At 46.3% G+C, this 20,073-nt stretch overlaps 1 protein-coding gene across 3 annotated transcripts in view; it reads right to left on the reverse strand.

Annotated features, from left to right (window-relative positions):
• Positions 1 to 20,073, reverse strand: part of XPO7 (exportin 7) — a 49,508-nt gene that overhangs the window by 26,551 nt on the left and 2,884 nt on the right. For 2 of the 3 annotated variants that reach the window (XM_051640886.1, XM_051640888.1), the window contains exons 2-6: positions 9,233 to 9,379; positions 7,533 to 7,626; positions 6,576 to 6,742; positions 3,668 to 3,760; positions 764 to 868 (exon numbers count right to left, since the gene is read on the reverse strand). In XM_051640886.1, the coding sequence (XP_051496846.1) occupies positions 764 to 868; positions 3,668 to 3,760; positions 6,576 to 6,742; positions 7,533 to 7,626; positions 9,233 to 9,379 (606 nt within the window). The remainder of the gene's footprint in view (positions 1 to 763; positions 869 to 3,667; positions 3,761 to 6,575; positions 6,743 to 7,532; positions 7,627 to 9,232; positions 9,380 to 20,073) is intronic. The other variant, XM_051640887.1, reaches the window with a different exon arrangement.

The raw sequence follows: 20,073 nt of genomic DNA on the forward strand, positions 1-20,073 counted from the left end.
GTGCTGCTCAGTTTATTGGGGCTGACTTTCCCATAAAGACCTGTTCTTGCAGGCACCATCTGGACTCCAAGCTAGCTTTTCAGAAAAGAAACCTGGTGCAGAATCAATAATTTTCTTCAGGTCATCTACCTGCTTACAAAACACCTCTGTGCTAAAAGAAAACATCTGCTTTTTGGGGGGTAAAAATCAATCCCACTATCAGAGCATTGCTGCCTTGTCCCAGGAGAAGTATTTTTGAAGCAAGTTGACTCAGGTGTGATAATTAGCACAAAATGAAAACTGGGGAACACAAGACAGGGTAATATCATGTTTTAAAACATGAAGAACAATCTTGAGTCTCAATCTACCAAATGTGTCTTCAGCAGCATTGTTTCCTCTCACCATGTGGGTTTTAAAAGAGAGGTTGAAAAAAGAAAGAAGGATTTATTTAACAGGAAACCCCTCTGCAACTACTGTAGACCAATGGTATTGATAGGGTAAAAACTAACAGCTCATCTCTTCCTTGATGCTTTAAGACAGGAGAATTTAACTCAGGCCTCAAGGCCCAGGCATGAATGTTCAGTTGAAAATTGTTGAAGTTCTATTTATCTCTGTCTTGTTTGATTTTTTTTTTTCTTAATACAAACCTCAAAGCTTTCCTGGATACCAAGTCCTGAACACAGCTTCTAGAGGGAGAGGGCTGGTTCCAGCAGGGAACTTCAGCCTAAATTCTGTCACCCCAGCATCCAGTCCCCAAGAAGAGATGACAAAGGAGTTTCCTTACCTGTTTCAGTAAGTTGCATGACAGTGTGAAAATATCAAATAAGGATGAATCTCGGAAGGAAGAGGCTATTTTCCTGTGCTTGGTCAGTGGGTGAGTAGTATCAGCCTGAGCAGAGAGAAAACCAGGGCTTAGAACTGAGAGGCAGAGGTGGAACAAGACCAGCAGAACCTGCAGGAACCCTGTTAAGCACTGGGACATCCAGGTTTCCCTCCCCAGAGCCATGTCCCCCTGGCTGAACCAGGGTGGATCCTGCCACTGCAGGATCCTGGCTCCTCCATGGACAAATCCCACAGGACTTTCCACCTAAGATACTTCCAGTGCAGTCTCACTGCACCCCTGCCAGAAAGCAGAGTCAGGTTTTACTCTCAACTTCCCTTAAACCTCTTCCAATGCAGGATGGACAACAGGATTTCCACCAGCACTGAAGTAATTTTAGAAACATGAACACTGCTTCCTAAAATGCTCCCAATTCCTGAGAGTTCAATCCTACCTGAGGCCGCTGGGTAGACTCATGGTCAACTACTAGTAATTGTAACTCCCCTCCTGAATCTGCACAGATGAGAAGAGAACTAGAAGGAGAGTTAACCAGTGACAGCTAGTTTGGACTTGGCTGTATCTATGATAAACTCCAGGTTTGGAGCTCTCAGTGTATCAGAATAAAATACTGACATATAAGAGGCCAATAGATTTTGGTTTATACTGGGTAAGAAAGTCTCCAGTTAGTTCACTTGGAGCACAGGCCAACACAACCTGTGTCACTTCATGGCCTGTTGTCTAGGAAGAGGAGAAAAGTGAGGTGATCCTGCACAGCTCTGCCACTTCTGGGAACACAGGCTGCTCAAATTCCACTTGCCCAGGGTGAGTTCTGTGATGGGCAGTCACCGGGTGTGGGGTGGAGCCTTCCTGCAGCCCAGTGCAGAGGCATAAAACCTGACTCTCATTTTCTTGATGCATTACTGCATCTCTGTTAACCTTCAATATCTCACCCAGCACTGCAGGAACCAGGACAGCTCTGACCACTCTCTCACTTGACCACACTAACCTTCACAGCCACCCCCTGGGAGGATACAAACACTTTGATATCACAGATATAAACCAGATGTCTTACATCACAGATGAAAAACAGAAGCCCTGCATCACCCAGTAGCTGGTGGTAGAGCAGAACTGGTCCTAAATTAATCAAATGCTCTTAATGACTGAATTATCATTCCTCAGCTCATGCTACTGGATTTCAGGGTGTTGAAGAAAAGGAACATTAGTTACTCTCTCCTTGTGGCAAACGAGCATTTCCTCTTTCTTCACCACAAGGTCACGTAGCTTAGTGGACTTCCACAATCCAGTGGACACTCCACCTCTGGGCAAGTCTGTGCAGTATTTACAGGATGAAAACTGATACTTCAGAACAGTTACTAGTGCTCTGTTTTATTTGTACTGTTTTGGAACAAAAGCTTTAGTCAACAGAGCTCAAGACACTTCAGCTCTCATGCAACGCAGCTGGAAGTTCAAACAATTACCAAAACAAGGCCTGAGAAGCCCCAGAAGGGGTTTTGGGGTGGGTTTTATGGATTTGTACATGTACCTGACCCTGCTCAGGTGAGTGGGCACGTTGGCAGGTTTATTGTTTTGCAAGTCAAGGCAGTTTCAGACTTTCCAAGATGAGTCACTCAAGCCAGCCCTGTGCAACTGCTGCCACCAGGTACACTGAGGAATGAGCAGTAAACTGTGGCAGATTTAATACCCGAGATATGAGGAAGAGATTTTTGATCAGCCTTTAATTTAATTTCTTATTTTAGTATCAACCTGTAGAGACTCTGGAACTGGGACAGTTTCTGTGCTGATTGCTCTCCTACAAGCAGAAGCTGAAGCCCTGGGTGAAGATGCCACCAGACACTCAATTTATACAGGTAAATAAAACAGATTTCTTGCTTTTATCCTTGATGCAAGGAAGGGAAGGACTGACCCTCTGCAGAGATGAATTTAGGGTTGCACAAAAGCCTGGGCAAGGATATAATAACAGGACGTGGTTTAAGGCTCAGGAGGAGATCTGTGGGTCAGGGTTTACTGATCAGGCCAGGCTTGAAGATTGAGGTGAACTTGGGCTCTGAAATGGATGCAGAAGGCACTCAGATTAAAGCAAAGGGCTTGGGCAGCTCAGAGGTGCTGAACTTCATAAAGTCCAGCAGAAGAAACTGGTGCTTTGCCCTGGCCAGGACAAACCCTTCTCCATTTCCAGTTCTGACAAGAATTTGTAATTATCTCTCTCTGTTCCAATGCCTGGATCACTCAATATACCAGCAGAAATGAAAGGCTCGTGTCCTTAGGAAGATACTAACATTACAACTTAGTTACACCTGGTTCTCTTAGCAAAATCAGAGATAACCAGGAGAATTTGAGAACTACCTGCTGGGAACACTACAAAAGTGAGGGCTGAATGAAAAGGACACTTGTAAAATCTGCACAATTTGACAAATCCTCTTTGTTTCATTTCTCTGGTGGGTACAGGTGAGGGCTCCTTTCACTTCTTGGCACAAAATGCTGTGAGCTGAAACAATGCAGAGGGACAGAAAGTGCTGGGGGGTCCTCAAGCTCAGGGCTTTGTCCTCTCTAGGAGGGCTTAGAATTGCTTTTCCCTTTTTCATCTCAGAACATGACACCAAAGTATGAAGAGAAGATGGAAAGATGCCAGTGAAACGAAACAAATCCTCAGGACAAGAGGTTTCAGCATCTTACCACAACAGTGACTGTGTCAAAAATCAAAGGAACAAACAAAAAAAACACAGAACACCCACATCACCCCCCTCCCCATGATAAAAAGAACAACAACAACCAAACAAAAAAACCCCCAAACAATGCACAGACACACAGCAGGACACAACAATATGAATGAGAAAATTGGACACTTACTTCACTGAGGAAGGCTGTAGCACTTACTTGATTAATTTCATTAGTTAGTTGGGACAGGATTGTCACTCCTATGATGCAGTGCTCTACACTATCCTGAGGAAGGAAAGGGGGACAGGGAGAGCAGTTAGCAGTGCCAGGAGGTTTTCATGAAGCTTCAGCCAAGACCTTTCTGCTTGGAAGATTTCTGGACATGTTTGCTTATAAAGGCTTCACCTTTGTAGTTTTGTGACTGGAATAAAGTCCATGAGCAACACCCAGAGAATTTAAAATGTGCTTTACCAGCACTCAGTGTTGTTAACAATGCAAAGGGTTCTAAAAAGTTTGGTGATGTGAGCTAATAAAAATGGGCTAATTTTAAAAATAATTTCATCAACATTTCTGTGTTATGTTCTAACTCCTAAAACCATCTAAATCTTTTCAATCATAGAATCACAGAATGGTTTGGAAGGATCTTAAAGATCAACCTGTTCCAAACCCCCTGCATGGGCAGGGACACCTCCCACCAGCCCAGGCTGCTCCAAGCCCCATCCAACCTGCCCTTCAACACTGCCAGGGATGGGGCAGCCACAGCTTCCCTGGGCAACCTGGGCCAGGCTCTCACCACCCTCACAGCCAAGAATTCCCTCCTCATCTCCAACCTCCATCTCCCTCTCCCACTTTTCATCCATCCCCCTCATCCCATCCCTCCCTGCCCTTGTCCCAAGCCCCTCCCCAGCTTTCCTGGAGCCCCTTCAGGCACTGGAAGCTGCTCTCAGGTCTCCCTGGAGCCTTCTCTTCTCCAGGCTGAACACCCCAACTCTCTCAGCCTGTTTTTAATTTTCACACAGGCTGTGGTAAAACCTGTGGACATTTCTGCAACATCTGGATGAGTATTGAAGTTGCCAGAAGAAAACTCCGGGAAATAAACTGCTATTTATTTGTTTCCCCTTTTAAGACTCCTAACCTTGAACAACAGGAGTAGCAGCTGACCAAGTTTCTCCACAGACCCACCCCAGGATCCTCCTACCAGCCCATCTCCCCATGAAGGGAGCTCATTCTTCCCAGCCTGCTCAGCCACTGGCTCCACTTGAGGCTGCCCAACAAGGGGCCAATCGTGAATTAATTCTGCTGCAGACACTTCTTCACTAGAAACTCTCATCCATTCATCAAATGAGTTAAGAGAATCAACCTGGATTGTTCCCTTGCCCCAGTTTCTCTTCTGGAACTAATAAAAGCTGGTTCCTTTCCTAGCTCCAACTTGCTCTGCTTCTTCTGCTCAAATTTCCCTTTTAAGACTGAACTCAGGAGAAATTCAGGCCTTTATATGTTTGGGATCTTGGGCCACTTCTTCACTGCAGCCAACTCGTGATGACAGTCTCAGTATTTTCATGAGAGTTATCTAGAGAGAAGCCACTGGAAAACCCTGTTGAATCCATGTCTTGGAAGAAGTGCAGCCTCCTGCACATTCCAGCAGCCAGAACAGGGAAACAGATGAACACAGCAAGTAGATATCACACCATTTAATTAGGTTCCTGATTTAAAAGTGCACATTTCCCATGTCATGAGCTGGGACAGTGATGAATCTAGCTCTGATAAGTGCAGCTAAGAGCACTTCTGATCTATTTGGGACAGAGTTACCAGCCCAGAAACGTGATCTTAAATTGCTTAACACTTTCTAGATCCTGCTTCACTGCAGACATCTGTGAATGCCTAAAACAATAGTACTTAGCCTATTTTCTGAATGCCCACAGGCCACCACTCCAGAATTAAAGCTTGGTCCACATTACAGCTCCTTTTCCACACTGGATAGAATTCCTGGTCATTCTGATCTCTGCTTCCTCCAACTTCTGGTTTTGGGATACATTTCAGAGCAAAGAAATCAGCACTTTGAGTGTTATGGGACTTTCTGGGAGGAAGTTTGAATTGGGAGCCTTTGATAACAATGTCACCTTCTGCATAACCAATCTGCTGCTCTGGGACTGAAACCCTGTACTGGTAAGTGAGTCCTCAGGGTTGGAAGGGACCTCTGGAGATCATCCAGTCCAACCTCCTGCTAGAAGAAGGTCAACCTACAGCAGATCCCACAGGAACACATCCAGATGGGTTTGGAATGTCTCCAGGGATGGAGACTCCACAACCTCCCTGGGCAGCCTGTCCCAGGGCTCTGTCACCCTCAGAGTCAAGAAGTTTTTCTTTATGTTTAGCTTGAACCTCCTGTGCTCCAGTTGGTGCCCATTGCCACTTGCCCTGGCACTGAACACTGCAGAAAAGAGTCTGGACCCATCAGGAGAAGAGAGATGATTGCTTTTGATGCAGTAGCAACCACCTCCAGCTCACAGAGCAGGAGAGCAGACTTTGAAATCAAAAAGCCAAGAATAATCTACAGCAAAAGGCTGGCAAATCCACAGGAACATTCCTGAACCAACAGTTAGGGCTTCTAAAGAAAATGTTTCACAGTAACGCTGGCGTCACACGCTGGCTTTCAGCTAGTTTGTTATGGTAACTCAGCTGAATATCAAACATGCCTTTCATGGAGGTATCACCCTTGCAGTGGTTGAAAGCAAGTCAAGCAGGGCAGGTATTTCCCTGTAGACAATAAACCCTCCAGTGTACCATTTTGCAGTCATCAGGATGGTGTATTTAAGCTCGAGATCTTGACAAAAGAATTGTGCAATGCTAAGGACTTGTCTTACCACTGAATACTCATGGTGGCAGCTGCCAGAAATAAATCCCTGCCCCACCAAACTTTGAAGAATAACAACCGACCCATCCTGCCAGTTGGCAGCTGCTTAGCCTTGGTAGTGACTATTCAATCAACAAAAGCACAGAGGAGACTGGACCAAGGACACGAAGGCGCAAAACGAGAGCTGAAAATGCATCAACTTCTCAGCCCCACGAGGTGTGTATTCACCTCACACAAAACTCTGACCTGTAAAAACCTTGTGACATCTGTGATCACGTTCCTGAAGACATACTCATCCTTCTGACAGTCAAACCAGCCCAGCTTGGTGATCCTGGCATAGAGCTGGATTAGTGCTTGCGTGACAAACGTTGCCAGCTTTGGCCTTGTGGCAAGGTAGTTGAGCACATAGTTCCCTGAAACACAGAGAAGAGGTTTCTGTAGACAGGAAAAATTGCAGAAGGAACTGAGGTGGTAACACTAAAAGTATCTTCTGGAAGGCTGCTTTAAAGAAAAAAAAATCAGGACAGAAGTGGGTTAGATAGAAACATTTATGATTTATGCCTTGAACACAGCAGAGCTGTGGAACAGATCTGGAAGGTGGTTAGTGACAGGGGAGAGTCCCTCCCCACCAGCCTGACTTGGTTTGTATTATCAGATTAAGTCCAACCCTCTGCAAGAACATGGAAAGAGTAAGAAAAGCTAAAAACATTTCAAGAGCTCTCCCCAGGGATGATCATCTACCACACATGTGTAAAAAAGAAAGCAGACTGAAGTGGCATTCAGCCTCCCTCCTTGGAGGAGAGGAACTCTCAGCCATTCTCCAGGAGAGAGCTGTGACAGGCTGGCTGCTCCCTCAGGAAATGGTATTTCAGGGACCCATAAAGGCTTTTCAGTTTTGAAAGCATGTCCTCAGCAGAGGCAACCACCATGCATATCTTACACTCCACAAGAAATCCATCAAATGCAACTGGTTTATTCACAGAATCCTCATTCCCTTCCATCTGGACAAATTCAGGATATTTAGCCTTGAGCTCTGTTAGGTGCTCAAGGTGAAGACGAAAGAGAAGAGCTCCTTTGCTACACCTTAGGACACCCAAATTGTGAAGCAGAGCAGCTTGCAGAGAACCTCCCACCCACGGATCAAAGCCCAGACAACAAACATCCCCATGAGTTGGGTTGGGAAACTGAAGGTCTTGTACTTACGAATATCTATTCGCTGTTCCAGTGGTAAAGGGTTGTTTGTGCGTGACACCAGTTTTGTAAGGCATGTGGCTGCCAAGAGCTGGGAGTAGGATGACTGTAAGGGGAAAAAAAAAACACCCCACAAACAGAAGTTTACCCCACACTGCAGAAGATGAAGCAGCAACGCTGGATTTTAAGCTAAGTGCTCTCTGGAAGTTTTGAATTTAAAGCATTCATTGGTTAAGTCTAAATACTCTACGGAGCATTTATTCTGGTTTTATAGACACTGAAGGAAACCAAAGACTTGAAGTGTTTTAAGAAAGAAAGGAAAAGCTTTTAAAGAGCAGAAGACAACAGAACTGCTACTGAAGGCAGGAGTAGAACCAGAGTTAACCTAAGGAAGTTGATTTAAACATCACACCTGAAAGAAACAGTTAGCCCTCTGAGCCACAGGAGTACGTCACTGTACATTAAGGGGCATTTACAGCTTCCTCTTGACTACTAAACACAGGTTGAAACATATTACTTACAGAACAGCACACAGATCACTCAACTGTAAGCTAATTCAGGGACAAAACTGATGGCATCAACCACCTCAAACCTCTGGCTGAGCCTGATTCCATAAATTACAGCCAGGGAAATGACAAACACTTGGCATGTTAATTCCTGTCACACACGGTACCACAGAAAGGTAGGAAGCCTATTTATTCCAACATTCCCTAGGACAGTTGGGTATAAAATAAGTCAGATTCCAGACTGAACAAAAAGCCCCAGACCTCTCTGGCAAGGCCCAGAAGTAACCTGGGCTTTAGGAACTCTCCTTACAAACAGATCTACTTCTTTGTCCTCAGGTAAACCAGCTGCTATTTCCCACCTGAAGAGCTTCAAGGGAGTTTGTCATGAATTAATTGGACTTGAAACACATCAAAAAGTTAAATTATTTGCTTTGTGTAAGTTTGCTGAGCCTGTTAGGTGTTACTCTTTTGCCCTTCCCTTCACCATCTCCTGCTGGACGACTCCCTCTATTTCATTTTTCCTGGTTTTGTGAACAAGGCCCCAGTCTGACAGGTAGGAAAGCTGGGTGCACACTCTGCCAAAAGCCAAACCTTGCAAGATCACGTGGCAAAGTAATTTTTAACATCATTTGTGCTGATACAAAGTCAAAACCAAACGACCACTTCACAAGAAGTTAAAAAAGCCAGGCAGGATTTTCTGCTGGTGGATTTAACATCCTTTCTGTAACACTGATTCTAAAGCACGTGATCTAATTTTCCCTGGTTTAAACTGATGGATTATTAAGACAACAGCACAGCAGGGGCAATTTTCCAAGGAAACATTCCAGCAGGAACACTGCTGGTTTTATCCCCTATGACCCTCTGTGCACAGACATCATTTCCTCCCTGAAGCCCAAGTGGTTCCCACACTCCCTGAAATACCACTGCCATAATCACGTTTCCAACTCAAAGCTGGACATGTCTGAGTGGTGAGGAATGCAGAAAGGCCCACAAGACATTGACACCCATTTGTAGGAACCACTGCAGGAGCATCATTAGTCATGAGAGCCCAGTGCTCTTCTTACCCAGGCTGCCCATAAATGAAGATACCTGGGAGCACACCAGGTATGCAATATCAACACTGCATTCCACCCCCTGGGGCTATTTTCCTTATCAATGCCCAAAATACCAAGCTACATTTGGGACAATTTAGATGGTTTTACATACACTCCCTCTTTCTAGAAGAAGCTGGCACTTGCTCAGGCAGTCTGGACTGTTGGTGAACTCCACCAAGGCTTTCTCTGCCTGGAGCCGTGTCGCAGTGTCTGTGGTCTCATACAGCTGCTTGCACAGGTTCTCTAGCTGGGCTAGGCTCTGGAAAACAGGGAAAAAAAGCAGTTAGGAACATGAGGGTTTACAGGTTAGTTATGCAGTGGTTTGACCCAGGTTACACGTGCCTACACACACAGAGAAAGCTTTACTGCTTGTGCAAAGGAAGGAAAACACTGCCCCGTTCAGGGCTACAAACCCTCAGCTCAGTTTGCTCTTCCATCAACCAGGTGTATTTAATCTCCCAGAAATTTCACAGCTACCTCTTATCCCTGACAAAGGACCACGTTGCCTCCCCACTTTTACCATTTTTATAACCCAAACTCAGGCACCCATTCCCAGGGTCCCAGCCTGAACACACCACAAGGCTGATGGGGTCTGGAAACATTTCTTCCAGTTTGTCATGACAATAATCCCAACCTGCCCACTTTAAGAGTGAAAAAACATCCTCACATCCATGGTTTTTTATGCCATACCGTGTCCAATTCCCCCCCAAATTTGCTTTATATTCCTTTGCAGGGCACTGTGACAGACCTCAGCATCCCAGGAAGGATCTGACATTAAATCTTCTACACTACACTAAAATACCTCAAGCAAATAAGGAATGGGATGGATGTCTTGGAGTGTCTCTGTGAGCACATTTGAAGGGAAATAAAACTACCAGGCAGGTTCTGTGTGCTCAAACAACTGGAAAATGTTTGCCATAAACTGTGATCCAGGCAGATGGTTTCCCCCAGTGAAATCTTAGGTGTCCTAGTTAAAAAGTGACTTCACAGATGGATATAAATATTCCCTCAGCTTCTCACTGCTAGATTAATAAGCAGGTATTTTCAACTGCTTTGGGGCTGCATAGTAGGTTTCCAGGGGTAAATCATGACAAGCACAGCATAACTTCTGTGCTTTGCCTTGTGTGGTTGTAAAAGAGGTAGCATCAGTCTCCTGCTTTATTTTTGGAGGAGATTTGTTATGCAAAAGCTGAGTTTCTGACAGGGTCAGCCATGGGTTCACACACACCAGCTCCCAGCTGAACCCTCACACACAAGCACAGCAGTTCCACACCAGAAGCACACCCAAGTTCTTGATGCTCTCTTAGAATCATGGGATGGTTTGGGTGGGAAGGGACCTGAAAGATCATCTAGATCCAACCCCCTGCGTGGGCAGGGACACCTCCCACCAGCCCAGGCTGCTCCAAGCCCCATCCAACCTGCCCTTGAACACTTTGGCCTCCCCATAGGACCATTATCACCCATAACCTGTTATAAACCATGGTTAAGCATTTCTCAACACCTCTCATCACAAATCCAGTTTCAGTTTATCAAAATCATAGAACATTTCAGGTTAGAAGATCATCAGTCTCTAACCTCCCTGCTGCTCAGTTGGCAAAGTCTCCATGCAGTAAAGTGCCTGCTTATGTGTATCACCTTCAGCCCCAGGAAGAAATACCTGTTTCTCCAAAATCCTTGTGACCATTTATCAGTTTGAAAAGCCACCAGGACACTTTGGACCACGTGTGTACGATGGGTCAAATCCCTGGCAAGTGGCTCAGCCTGGCTCCACCAGCCTGCCAGGAGAGCCACCATCCCCAGCCTGAGGGTCCCACACTCAACCCAGGAACACAAATCCAGACATAGTATAAAATTGTAAAAAAAAAAATACCTATTTTTAAGAGTTAACACCAGGATGGGGTTCCCCTACAATCACAGCTTGCTTCACACCTCCGAGAAACTCAAATTCCCAGTGAATTTTCGGGACTGGGTGGTGAGAACCACAGCTCCTTTTGTGAGCCACTGGCCAGGACAAAACCCCCTTGTTTGTGCACTGTGCTTGCTCCGTGCCAGCCTTCCTGCAGATTACACTCAGTTAACTCCCTCAGAGCTGCAGGAAACACATGCCCTTCAGGATCCAAACAAAACAACTCCCAAAAACTGACAGAGTAGCCCAGCCCTAAAGATCCAGCACTAAAGGGCACTGGTAGATGCCCCATTAATGACACTGGTGTTATTAAAGCTCAGTTTTCCTGTGAAAAAAATCACCCATGTGGAAAAGCTGGTCCAAATTATCCAGGAGTGTGAACAGAGAAAGTCAACAGGGAATAAAAGTGTACTCTGTTCCCCTTGGATTAAGCATCCAAGATGGATTTTAAACGTATTATGTCTCTTCTTGCACAATGTCAGCTGTCCTGGCCAGACACCCCCAAATTAAGCTTCATTTCCTACTTCTCCCTTAGGTTATCCTGGACACTTCTTCCTCATGGTATCCCTGCCACTTCACCTTGGGTTATCCTGGACACTTCTTCCTCATGGTATCCCTGCCACTTCACCTTGGGTTATCCTGGACATTTCTTCCTCATGGTATCCCTGCCACTTCTCCCTCAGGTTATCCCAGACATGCAGCTGAAGAGGAGGCTGCTGGATGGGGGGCATTTTAGGGCACAATTTGTACCAAAGCTTATGAGGGCAGATCAGAGGTAAAAGCTGACACTCAAACTTGGGAATTTTCATCCATTATCTCAAGTTCGTGAATGATAAGTTGGATTTTTTTACATTTCATGTGCTCAAATGTTGTGAAAAATTACTCATGATAGGCTGTGATCCAACTAATTTAGCTTATCTGATTAAAAACCCTTTAGGAATAATTTTGAGGGTTGTCTCACCAATAAATATCCTCTCTCCTCTTGAGCTCTCTCCTGATCCTCTCTCACACAGACGTGCAGAGCTGCCCTGACACTGTGTTCCAGGTTTGAAATGTGGCTTTTTCAGCACATTGCCATGATAAGGGCAGTGGAATTCCCCTCCTCTCTGCTGAAGGGGTAGAAATGAAGCCAGGAATAAGGATTCCAGCACCCAGCTTGGAAAGTCAGAGCTGTCTGGGTGTAGGGCAGCAAGTTGGGGGAGGGATAATTTCACAACAGAGCCTGGGCAATAGCTACTCTTGCAGCCAAGATGAAAAAAAAAAACACACCAACATATAATGATTATGCAGGGCAAGAGTTCTGCATCCTCTAGATAAGGACTGAAGCATGAGACAGCAGAGTGTGTGGAACTGGGAGACACTGGGGCATCCTGCCATGGGCTGCCTCGCAAGATGGAAAGGTTCATGGGAAGAAAAATAGCCCTGAAGACAACGAGAACTAACCCAAAGTTGTGCACTTGGAGAACAGCTCCAAAAGCTCTCTGTAAGAAGCAAAAAACAGCCTCTTGCAGCAAGGGAAGGCAAGGAGGGGGGGGTGAGGGGATCTGCAGTGGTTGGGATGGGGTTGGGAGGAGAATGCTGAGTCATGGGAGCCAGCCCCAGGGGTCCAACACCTCCTCCCACAGAGCTCCCAGCTTTCCCAGTCACTCTTCTCTGCTCCTTACACCACGGCACTGAAACCCCAGGATTCCTCTACAGCTGCACACAGTACATTCTAGTAAGATCCCAGTGCACCCAAACTACTTCATGCAGTAAGAAAAACACCCCTATTTTGGTCCAGCTCGTCCCAAAGGCTACATGCCAACCCTGAACACCAATCATGGCTCAGCTGGGGCTACGGGTCTTAAATACATCCTGAAAAGCCTAAATTGCCACTGAATTTTTTCATGTAACCACCTCTGGACTCCAAGCTCAACATCCTTTCACTTTTCCTCCTAGGTTTACACACATTTTTTCCCCCTCCAAAGTCCTGTGCTTTTCCCTCCAATAAAGCATGGCAATTAAGGTCTATTGATGGAAACGTGTCCTTCTAAATCCAGCTTCCAGGCATGGCATCCCAGCATGGCCCAGCCTACCAGCCTTCAACAGCTTTTTTGCAAATAGAAGTTTGTGTTCCTCAGAAAAAAAAACCAACCAAACCACCTCACTATGTTGTATTTTGTCCATCTCCCCAAACTGAAGGTCAGTGCTACCAGGGGAACAATCCCCAAGCCAAGCTCTGGAGGGTAAGACTGATCCCAGAGCTTTTGTTTTGGATGTGGTCACAATGTTTACTAACATGGGGAAGTTTATTTACAGAAACCAGCAAACTTGACAAATAATTAGCTAAGCTTCCACTCCACTTCCTCCCTGACAGGGAGGAGCTCCCAGGGGAGGTTTTGCTGCAGACCAAGGTCCTACAGACTTGGGGGTTCCCCTCCAGCACAGGGTGAAGCTCTCTTCACCACAGGCTGCACAGTCCTGAGCAGGAATTCAGTCCCACCAGCCTCCGATGAACTCTGCATCATGTTATTGCTTATTTAATAATATCAAACACTGAGGAGAAACGAGTTTACCTCCATACATGCCACCTGCTTTGTACAATCTTAGCCTCAGATGTTTGTCCACTGAGAGCAGCTGTGAAGCTCAAAACATGTGGGAAAACAATACCCAAACTATCAATCTCATTTATATTACAAGCTAAATAAAACTGGTCATTGTTCAGTCTTCTCCCCACGGTGAAGATAAACAATGTATGATCATCTTTAAAATGATAAATACTACAGGGAAAGTAAGAACCAGCTAAAAGGAGTCCCTGGGTTGTGGAATTGATCTTAGATTACACGGTTGCTTAAGCAACGCTCTTTACATCCGAGGGCTGCAAGAAGCTCCAGGCAGGTTTAGTTCAATAGAGTTGACTTGGCCAGACTGACAGTTCCCATTTCAGGGAATTGAGGGAACTCTCCCTGTGCTGGGTCTACTGAGGATGGCAGAGCCAGGAAGTCAGCAGGAGCACCTACAGGCAGCCCTGACCACTTGGCAAGCACTAACCCCCCGGATCCAGACAACTAAAATGGATACTTGGCTTAACAAGATCAATCCAAACTTTCCTGGAGGTTCTTATCCCAAAGGATGTGTGTTGCTGTAAATCCTCCAGGCACACAGTGTTTCTAAGACATCCCTTCCTCCTGCCTTATGGTTCCTGACTCCCTGAGCCAGAGACCCTGCAACATGTTTAAGAGTTATTTTGGTCCCAAGCACATTAATCCATTTGAATATCCCCCAACTGATTCCCCCATATGTTAGAATCCAAGTCAGACTGTGCAAGTGCTGGGGAACTGCAGGGCAGACAATGGGAAGCTGATGTCCTTGCTCACTGCAAGCATGCAACAGGTCCCAGAAGAGTTCCCCACATACCACCAAGATGTGGCATCATGGTGTTGGGAAGAGACTATCACCTATTTTTCCTTTCCCTTGACTGTTTCATCTCTAAGGAACATGGATTTCATTTGTCAGTGACCAGGCACAGCCCAAGCACACAGGGTGTTAAAACAGGTAATGCTCCAACAGCACCTGAAACCTCTCACTGAGTCCTACACCAGCTCCAGGCTTCAGAGCTGCACAGAACGTGGCAGCTTCTGCTCCTCAGACCTGTAGACATCAGCTGCCTCCTTTCTTTTTATAGTCATCAGGGCTGGAAGGGAGCTCTGGAGATCAGCCAGTCCAACCCCCTGCTAGAGCAGGATCCCCTAGAGCAGATCCCACAGGAACACAGCCAGGAGGGGCTGGAATGTCTCCAGGGATGGAGACTCCACAACCTCCCTGGGCAGCCTGTCCCAGGGCTCTGCCACCCTCAGAGTCAAGAAGGATTTTCTCCTCTTCAGGTCAAACCTCCTGTGCTCCAGTTTGTGCCCATGGCCCCTTGTCTTGTCCCTGGACACTGTGGAAAACAGAGTGGACCCATCCACTTGACACCCCTATTTAGATATTTGTAAGTGTTCAGAGAGTTGAGCAGGAAGAAACTTAATGAAATTCCACAAGGACAAGTGTCAAGTGCTGAACATGAAGAGGAACAACCCCACAGATCAGTACAGGTTGGGGGTGCCCTGCTGGAGAGCAGATCCGGGGAGAAGGACCTCAAGGTGCTGGTGGACAATGGGTTGACCATGAGCCACGAACGTGTCCAGCAGGTCAAGGAGGTTCCCCTCTCCTTCTGTTCTGTCCTAGTGAGACCACACCTGGAGTATTGTGTCCAGTTCTGGAGCCCCCAGTTCAAGAGGGACAGGGACAGACTAGAGAGAATCCAAGAGAGTTTATGAGGATGATTAGGGGACTGGAACACCTGTCTGATGAGGAAAGGCTGAGACACCTGGGGAAGTTCAGGCTGGAGAAGGAAGGCTGAGAGGGGATCTTATTCATGTTCACAAATATCTCAAGGGTGGGTGTGAAAAAGGAAGGGCCAGTCTCTTTTTGGCAGTACCCTGTGATAGGACGAGGAACAATGGACACAAACTGGAACACAGGAACTTCCACCTCAACATGAGGAAAAACTTCTCTACTGTGAGGGTGACAGAGCCCTGGGACAGGCTGCCCAGGGAGGCTGTGGAGTCTCTTTCTCTGGAGACTTTCAAGAGCCATCTGGACATGTTCCTGTGAGACCTGTCCTAGGTGGTCCTGCTCTGGCAGGGGGTTGGACTCTATCTCCAGAGGTTCCTTCCAACCCAAGGCATTCTATGACTCTGTGCATGGCAGAGGGAAGGGCCCCTGGTGCTGTCAGTGACTCAGGTTCAGACAATGCCTCAGGTCACTTGATGAATGCCAGGTATTTCAACCCAAAAATGAACAAAAAGCTTTTAAGCTGAGCAATACAACTAGTAAATGCCAAGGACTGGGCTGATGCACTTGTTAAGTACTCCTCCAAGCTGTAAAAAAACAAGGTGTCATGGCTCATCACCCTCATTTGTTAAGAGGAGCTGAAGAACAAATTACCCATTTCCATTTACCCTACTAATAACAGAGAAAGCAAACCTACCTTCACCCTTCCAGCACAGCTATTTATTGCAGCTGGATTTTTAGGCATCTCCCTGCATCTCTAAGGGAATCAATAAAGAGCTCTCATTTCTTTCTCCAAGACAAATGGTCCTCCAGCCCAGATGGAATAGGGCTGCCTCCAGGATTCAGCCCTGCCATTTCACTGCACAGTTCTTCAGAGCAGCTCCACACCCCCCAGAAACACAATTAACAAAACCAAATTAACAATAATGCTCCCCAAAACTTGGCACTCACCATGCACAACCTCACAGGTTACACAGGGCACTTTCTACCCCATAGAGGAGGAACACGGTATCCTAAATAGCTGGTGAAACAGTAAGTTAAGAAGAGGTCTGACAACACACCAGGTTGTTTTTTAAAGAATGAAAAAGATGCAGTGAAAATGGGAATCATCCCTGCTCTCAGTGCTGGCCAGTGTTCATCTCACCCTGACTGTGTTCTGATTTCATAGAATCACAGACTGGTTTGGGTGGGAAGGGACCTGAAAGATCATCTAGTTTCAACCCCCTGCATGGGCAGGGACACCTCCCACCAGCCCAGGCTGCTCCAAGCCCCATCCAACCTGCCCTTCAACACTGCCAGGGATGGGGCAGCCACAGCTTCCCTGGGCAACCTGGGCCAGGCTCTCACCACCCTCACAGCAAAGAATTTCCTCCTCATCTCCAACCTCCATCTCCCTCTTCCAGTTTCAATCCATTCCCCCTTGTCCTCTCCCTCCCTGCCCTTGTCCCAAGTCCCTCCCCAGCTTTCCTGGAGCCCCTTCTTCTGATAGTGAGGAGTCTTATGGCAGATACCAGAGCCAAGGGAGAAAACAATAAAGCAAGTGCACTACTGGGCAAGCTGGGAGCAGGGAATCAAGCTGCCTTTCAGATCTCTGCGTCTCATCTTCTCATTAGAGATCACAGACAACTTCCTGGGCACGAGCTTTGCAGAACAAGCCACACTCAGGTGCAACAATCAATACTTAAATACTGACTGAAATACTAAAGCTGCCAGAGGACTGTTCCAACTCGCCATCCAGAGACAGCAAAATAACCCAAGCCCTGCAAATCACCTTCAGCTTTATGCTTAAATTAGTGGTGGCTGCAGACATTATCCAGTAGAAGAGAAACAACAGAGTATTTTTCAGTGCAGTGGCCTTGGACTGTAACTCCTGTAATCAGTGTGTTCACAAACACTGAACTGGTGATACAAGGGCACAGAGCCTCCCAATGGGAATCCAAGCAACATACTAGGATGATCCAGCACCAACACAGTCCAATGGGGACATGGTAAAAAGAGAGTAAGCTGGACTGGTGGGTTGTGGAATGAGCCACCTAAAAGGTGTGTTCAGGAACCACACATGACAGAAAGTGCCACACGCACAAATCCTGTGCAGATCTAGAGTGTGAGAGTCCACAGGGTGTGTGGACAGAGCTTATTTTCCAGTAATATAGAAAAAGGATGGCAAGAACTTCAAGATGCTCCTGAAGTGGAGGTATTTAGCAGAAGAACAGTGGCAATTCCTTTTATAAACTGGCCTTACAGTCTGCTGATAATCCTGCTACAAGATCAAGTGACTGAATGATACATTTCTCAATTAAGAAGAGTCTTTCTGATGATCTTACCTAAGCAGTAATCAGATTTGACAGACATTAGATGGACAGACTGGAGCAAGAAGGCTTGTGTGAGCTGCAGAAAACAGTCAGCTGGGACAGGAATTGTGACCATTCCTTGCTAAGGTTGGAGTCCTCACTGCTGGGGCCCCATAAGGTGTGAAAGCTCCAGATTTCTAGAGCAGAGACATCCATAACATGCTTCCCAACCTTTGGGCCTTGTACAAATCCAGATCCTATCCAAGCCAGTACCCAACTGGAACCAGAAGCTAAGGACACAATTTGCCTGATTCAACCCTGGTTTGATTTTCTGGTTCTTGTGTTATTAACAAATTAGACAAGAATACTGAACAATGCATTAAAAGCAGAACTGTGCACTTGAACTTCTTCAGCTAGAAACCCACAATTACACTTTATCAAACCACAATGAACAGAAAGAAGTGCTCTTACACGGCACGTACAGCTGGAACAATCTCCAAGCAGGGCAAGAGACTGAAGGCAGCCTGTTAAAAGCTGGTATTTTTCTCTTGTAGGGCTAAAACAGAACCTTTGGTGTTGATATCATGGCATCATGGGATGGTTTGGGTGGGAAGGGATCTTAAAGATCATCAGGATCCAGCCCCCTGCATGGGCAGGGACACCTCCCACCAGACCAGGTTGCTCCAAGCCCCATCCAACCTGCCCTTCAACACTGCCAGGGATGGGGCAGCCACAGCTTCCCTGGGCAACCTGGGCCAGGCTCTCCCCACCCTCACAGGGAAGAATTTCCTCCTCATGTCCCACCTCAATATCAGCTGGAGGACAAGGAATCAACTCCTGGCTCAAGGAATCAACTCTGGAGTCCCCAGAGCTAAAAAGCAGCATCCCCTTTTTCATGTCCAAGTTTGGCTGCAGAGATCTTGAGATACTGAACCACAACTTTATCCCCCCACCTTTGAAATCCAGCTCTGAACACCTGCAACTTTGGTGCTGAGCATCCAAACACCACAGTTTAAACTTCAAAAAAGAGCCTGATTTGCAAAAGAAATGCTGCCAGCTTTATTTTTAGTTCAAACAGTGCTTCCCCCTCCCCAGGTCCAGAGCCCTCCCTTGGGCTATTCCAAGATAAATCCCAGTCCTTAATTAGAGCTTTCAGCCAGTCCAATGACACAGGGAAGGTAAAAGCTTGAACTAAAAGCAAACTACAAAGTATTCTAAGCAATTTGTAGTTGGGCAGCAGGTTGCATCGTGACTCTTTTACCAAGTGCAAGGTTACTGAGATATCAAATGGGAAACACACATCTCAGTCTCCAGGGTTTCCTCTGGAGCAAGCTGAATGTTATGGATTTCTAGAGCCAAATTAGATTTTGTGTTGGAGCCAAAACAAGGCCCTTCAGAGCACAGAATAAACAAAATTGGTCCTGTTAGGTATGGGGAAGGAATTGCCCGAGGAAATAGCCTTGGAAAAATTAGCTGTGTCCCACTCAGGCCATGAGTGTGGCACAAAGGAGCCTTGGATGCTGGTGAGGAATCCCTGTGCCCTTCCTCACACGTCCAGTTTCTGGGAATAACCACCAGCCTGTGGTGGATGGAACACAGGAATGCCCACCCAAACACACTGTGACATGATTTTGTTTCCCCCCTCCCACAGCTGCACCGAGATGCAAGAAGTTCAGCTCTGCCTGCAGGTGGAAGCCCCAGCACAACTGACCCTGCACAAACACACAACTGCTCCAAAGACCCAAATTCTCCAGCTTGAAGCAAAGCACTGTCAGCTCATTGAACAGTTAGAAAGCTGGAAAACTCAGGGCCAGTTTCTGGGATTTGAAAAATCCAGTCCCAAACCTAAAAAGCAGATAGTGGGGAAGCAGAAAAGGGATGCAGCTTCCTTTTTAGTTGCAGATTCCTTATTTCTCAGCACCTGCATTTTTACCTCTCACTGGCCCAAACTTCTTTCATTTCAACTCCCAGTTAAGCTACTGAGAACAGATAATAATCCAGGCAGAAAGGACAACTCTTAGGGCAGTGATTTTTTAAATTCAAGACAAATGAAACAATCAATGCAAAGTCACAGAATCCATCACCATCCCACAATAAACCTTCTCCCCCAGGAATGTTCCCATCCAGTGGGTGCATCCCATTCCTGGGCAGCAGCCTGGGAAACATCTAAGGGGCCAAGAAAGTGGAAGAAAACCAAACATGACAGAAATCTGTCTCCAAGAGGGAGAAAAAAAGGCAAAAGTGGAGTCATCCTTGCCCACAAAACCAATTTCAAGCACATCCTCACTGCTCTCCTCTGTCTCTGCTGTGAGAAAGCTGAGATGAAGTTGACAAGACTTGGAAGCAACAGAAATATTCATTCAAAACAAGATTATCTTGAGATCTGGAGAAGCTGGTGTGCACCAATTTGCTGTTAGACCCCAGGGCTTCTTTTCAGCCCCA

The sequence above is a fragment of the Apus apus genome, chromosome 26 (genome assembly GCF_020740795.1).
Source record: "Apus apus isolate bApuApu2 chromosome 26, bApuApu2.pri.cur, whole genome shotgun sequence".
Lineage (NCBI taxonomy): Eukaryota > Metazoa > Chordata > Aves > Apodiformes > Apodidae > Apus > Apus apus.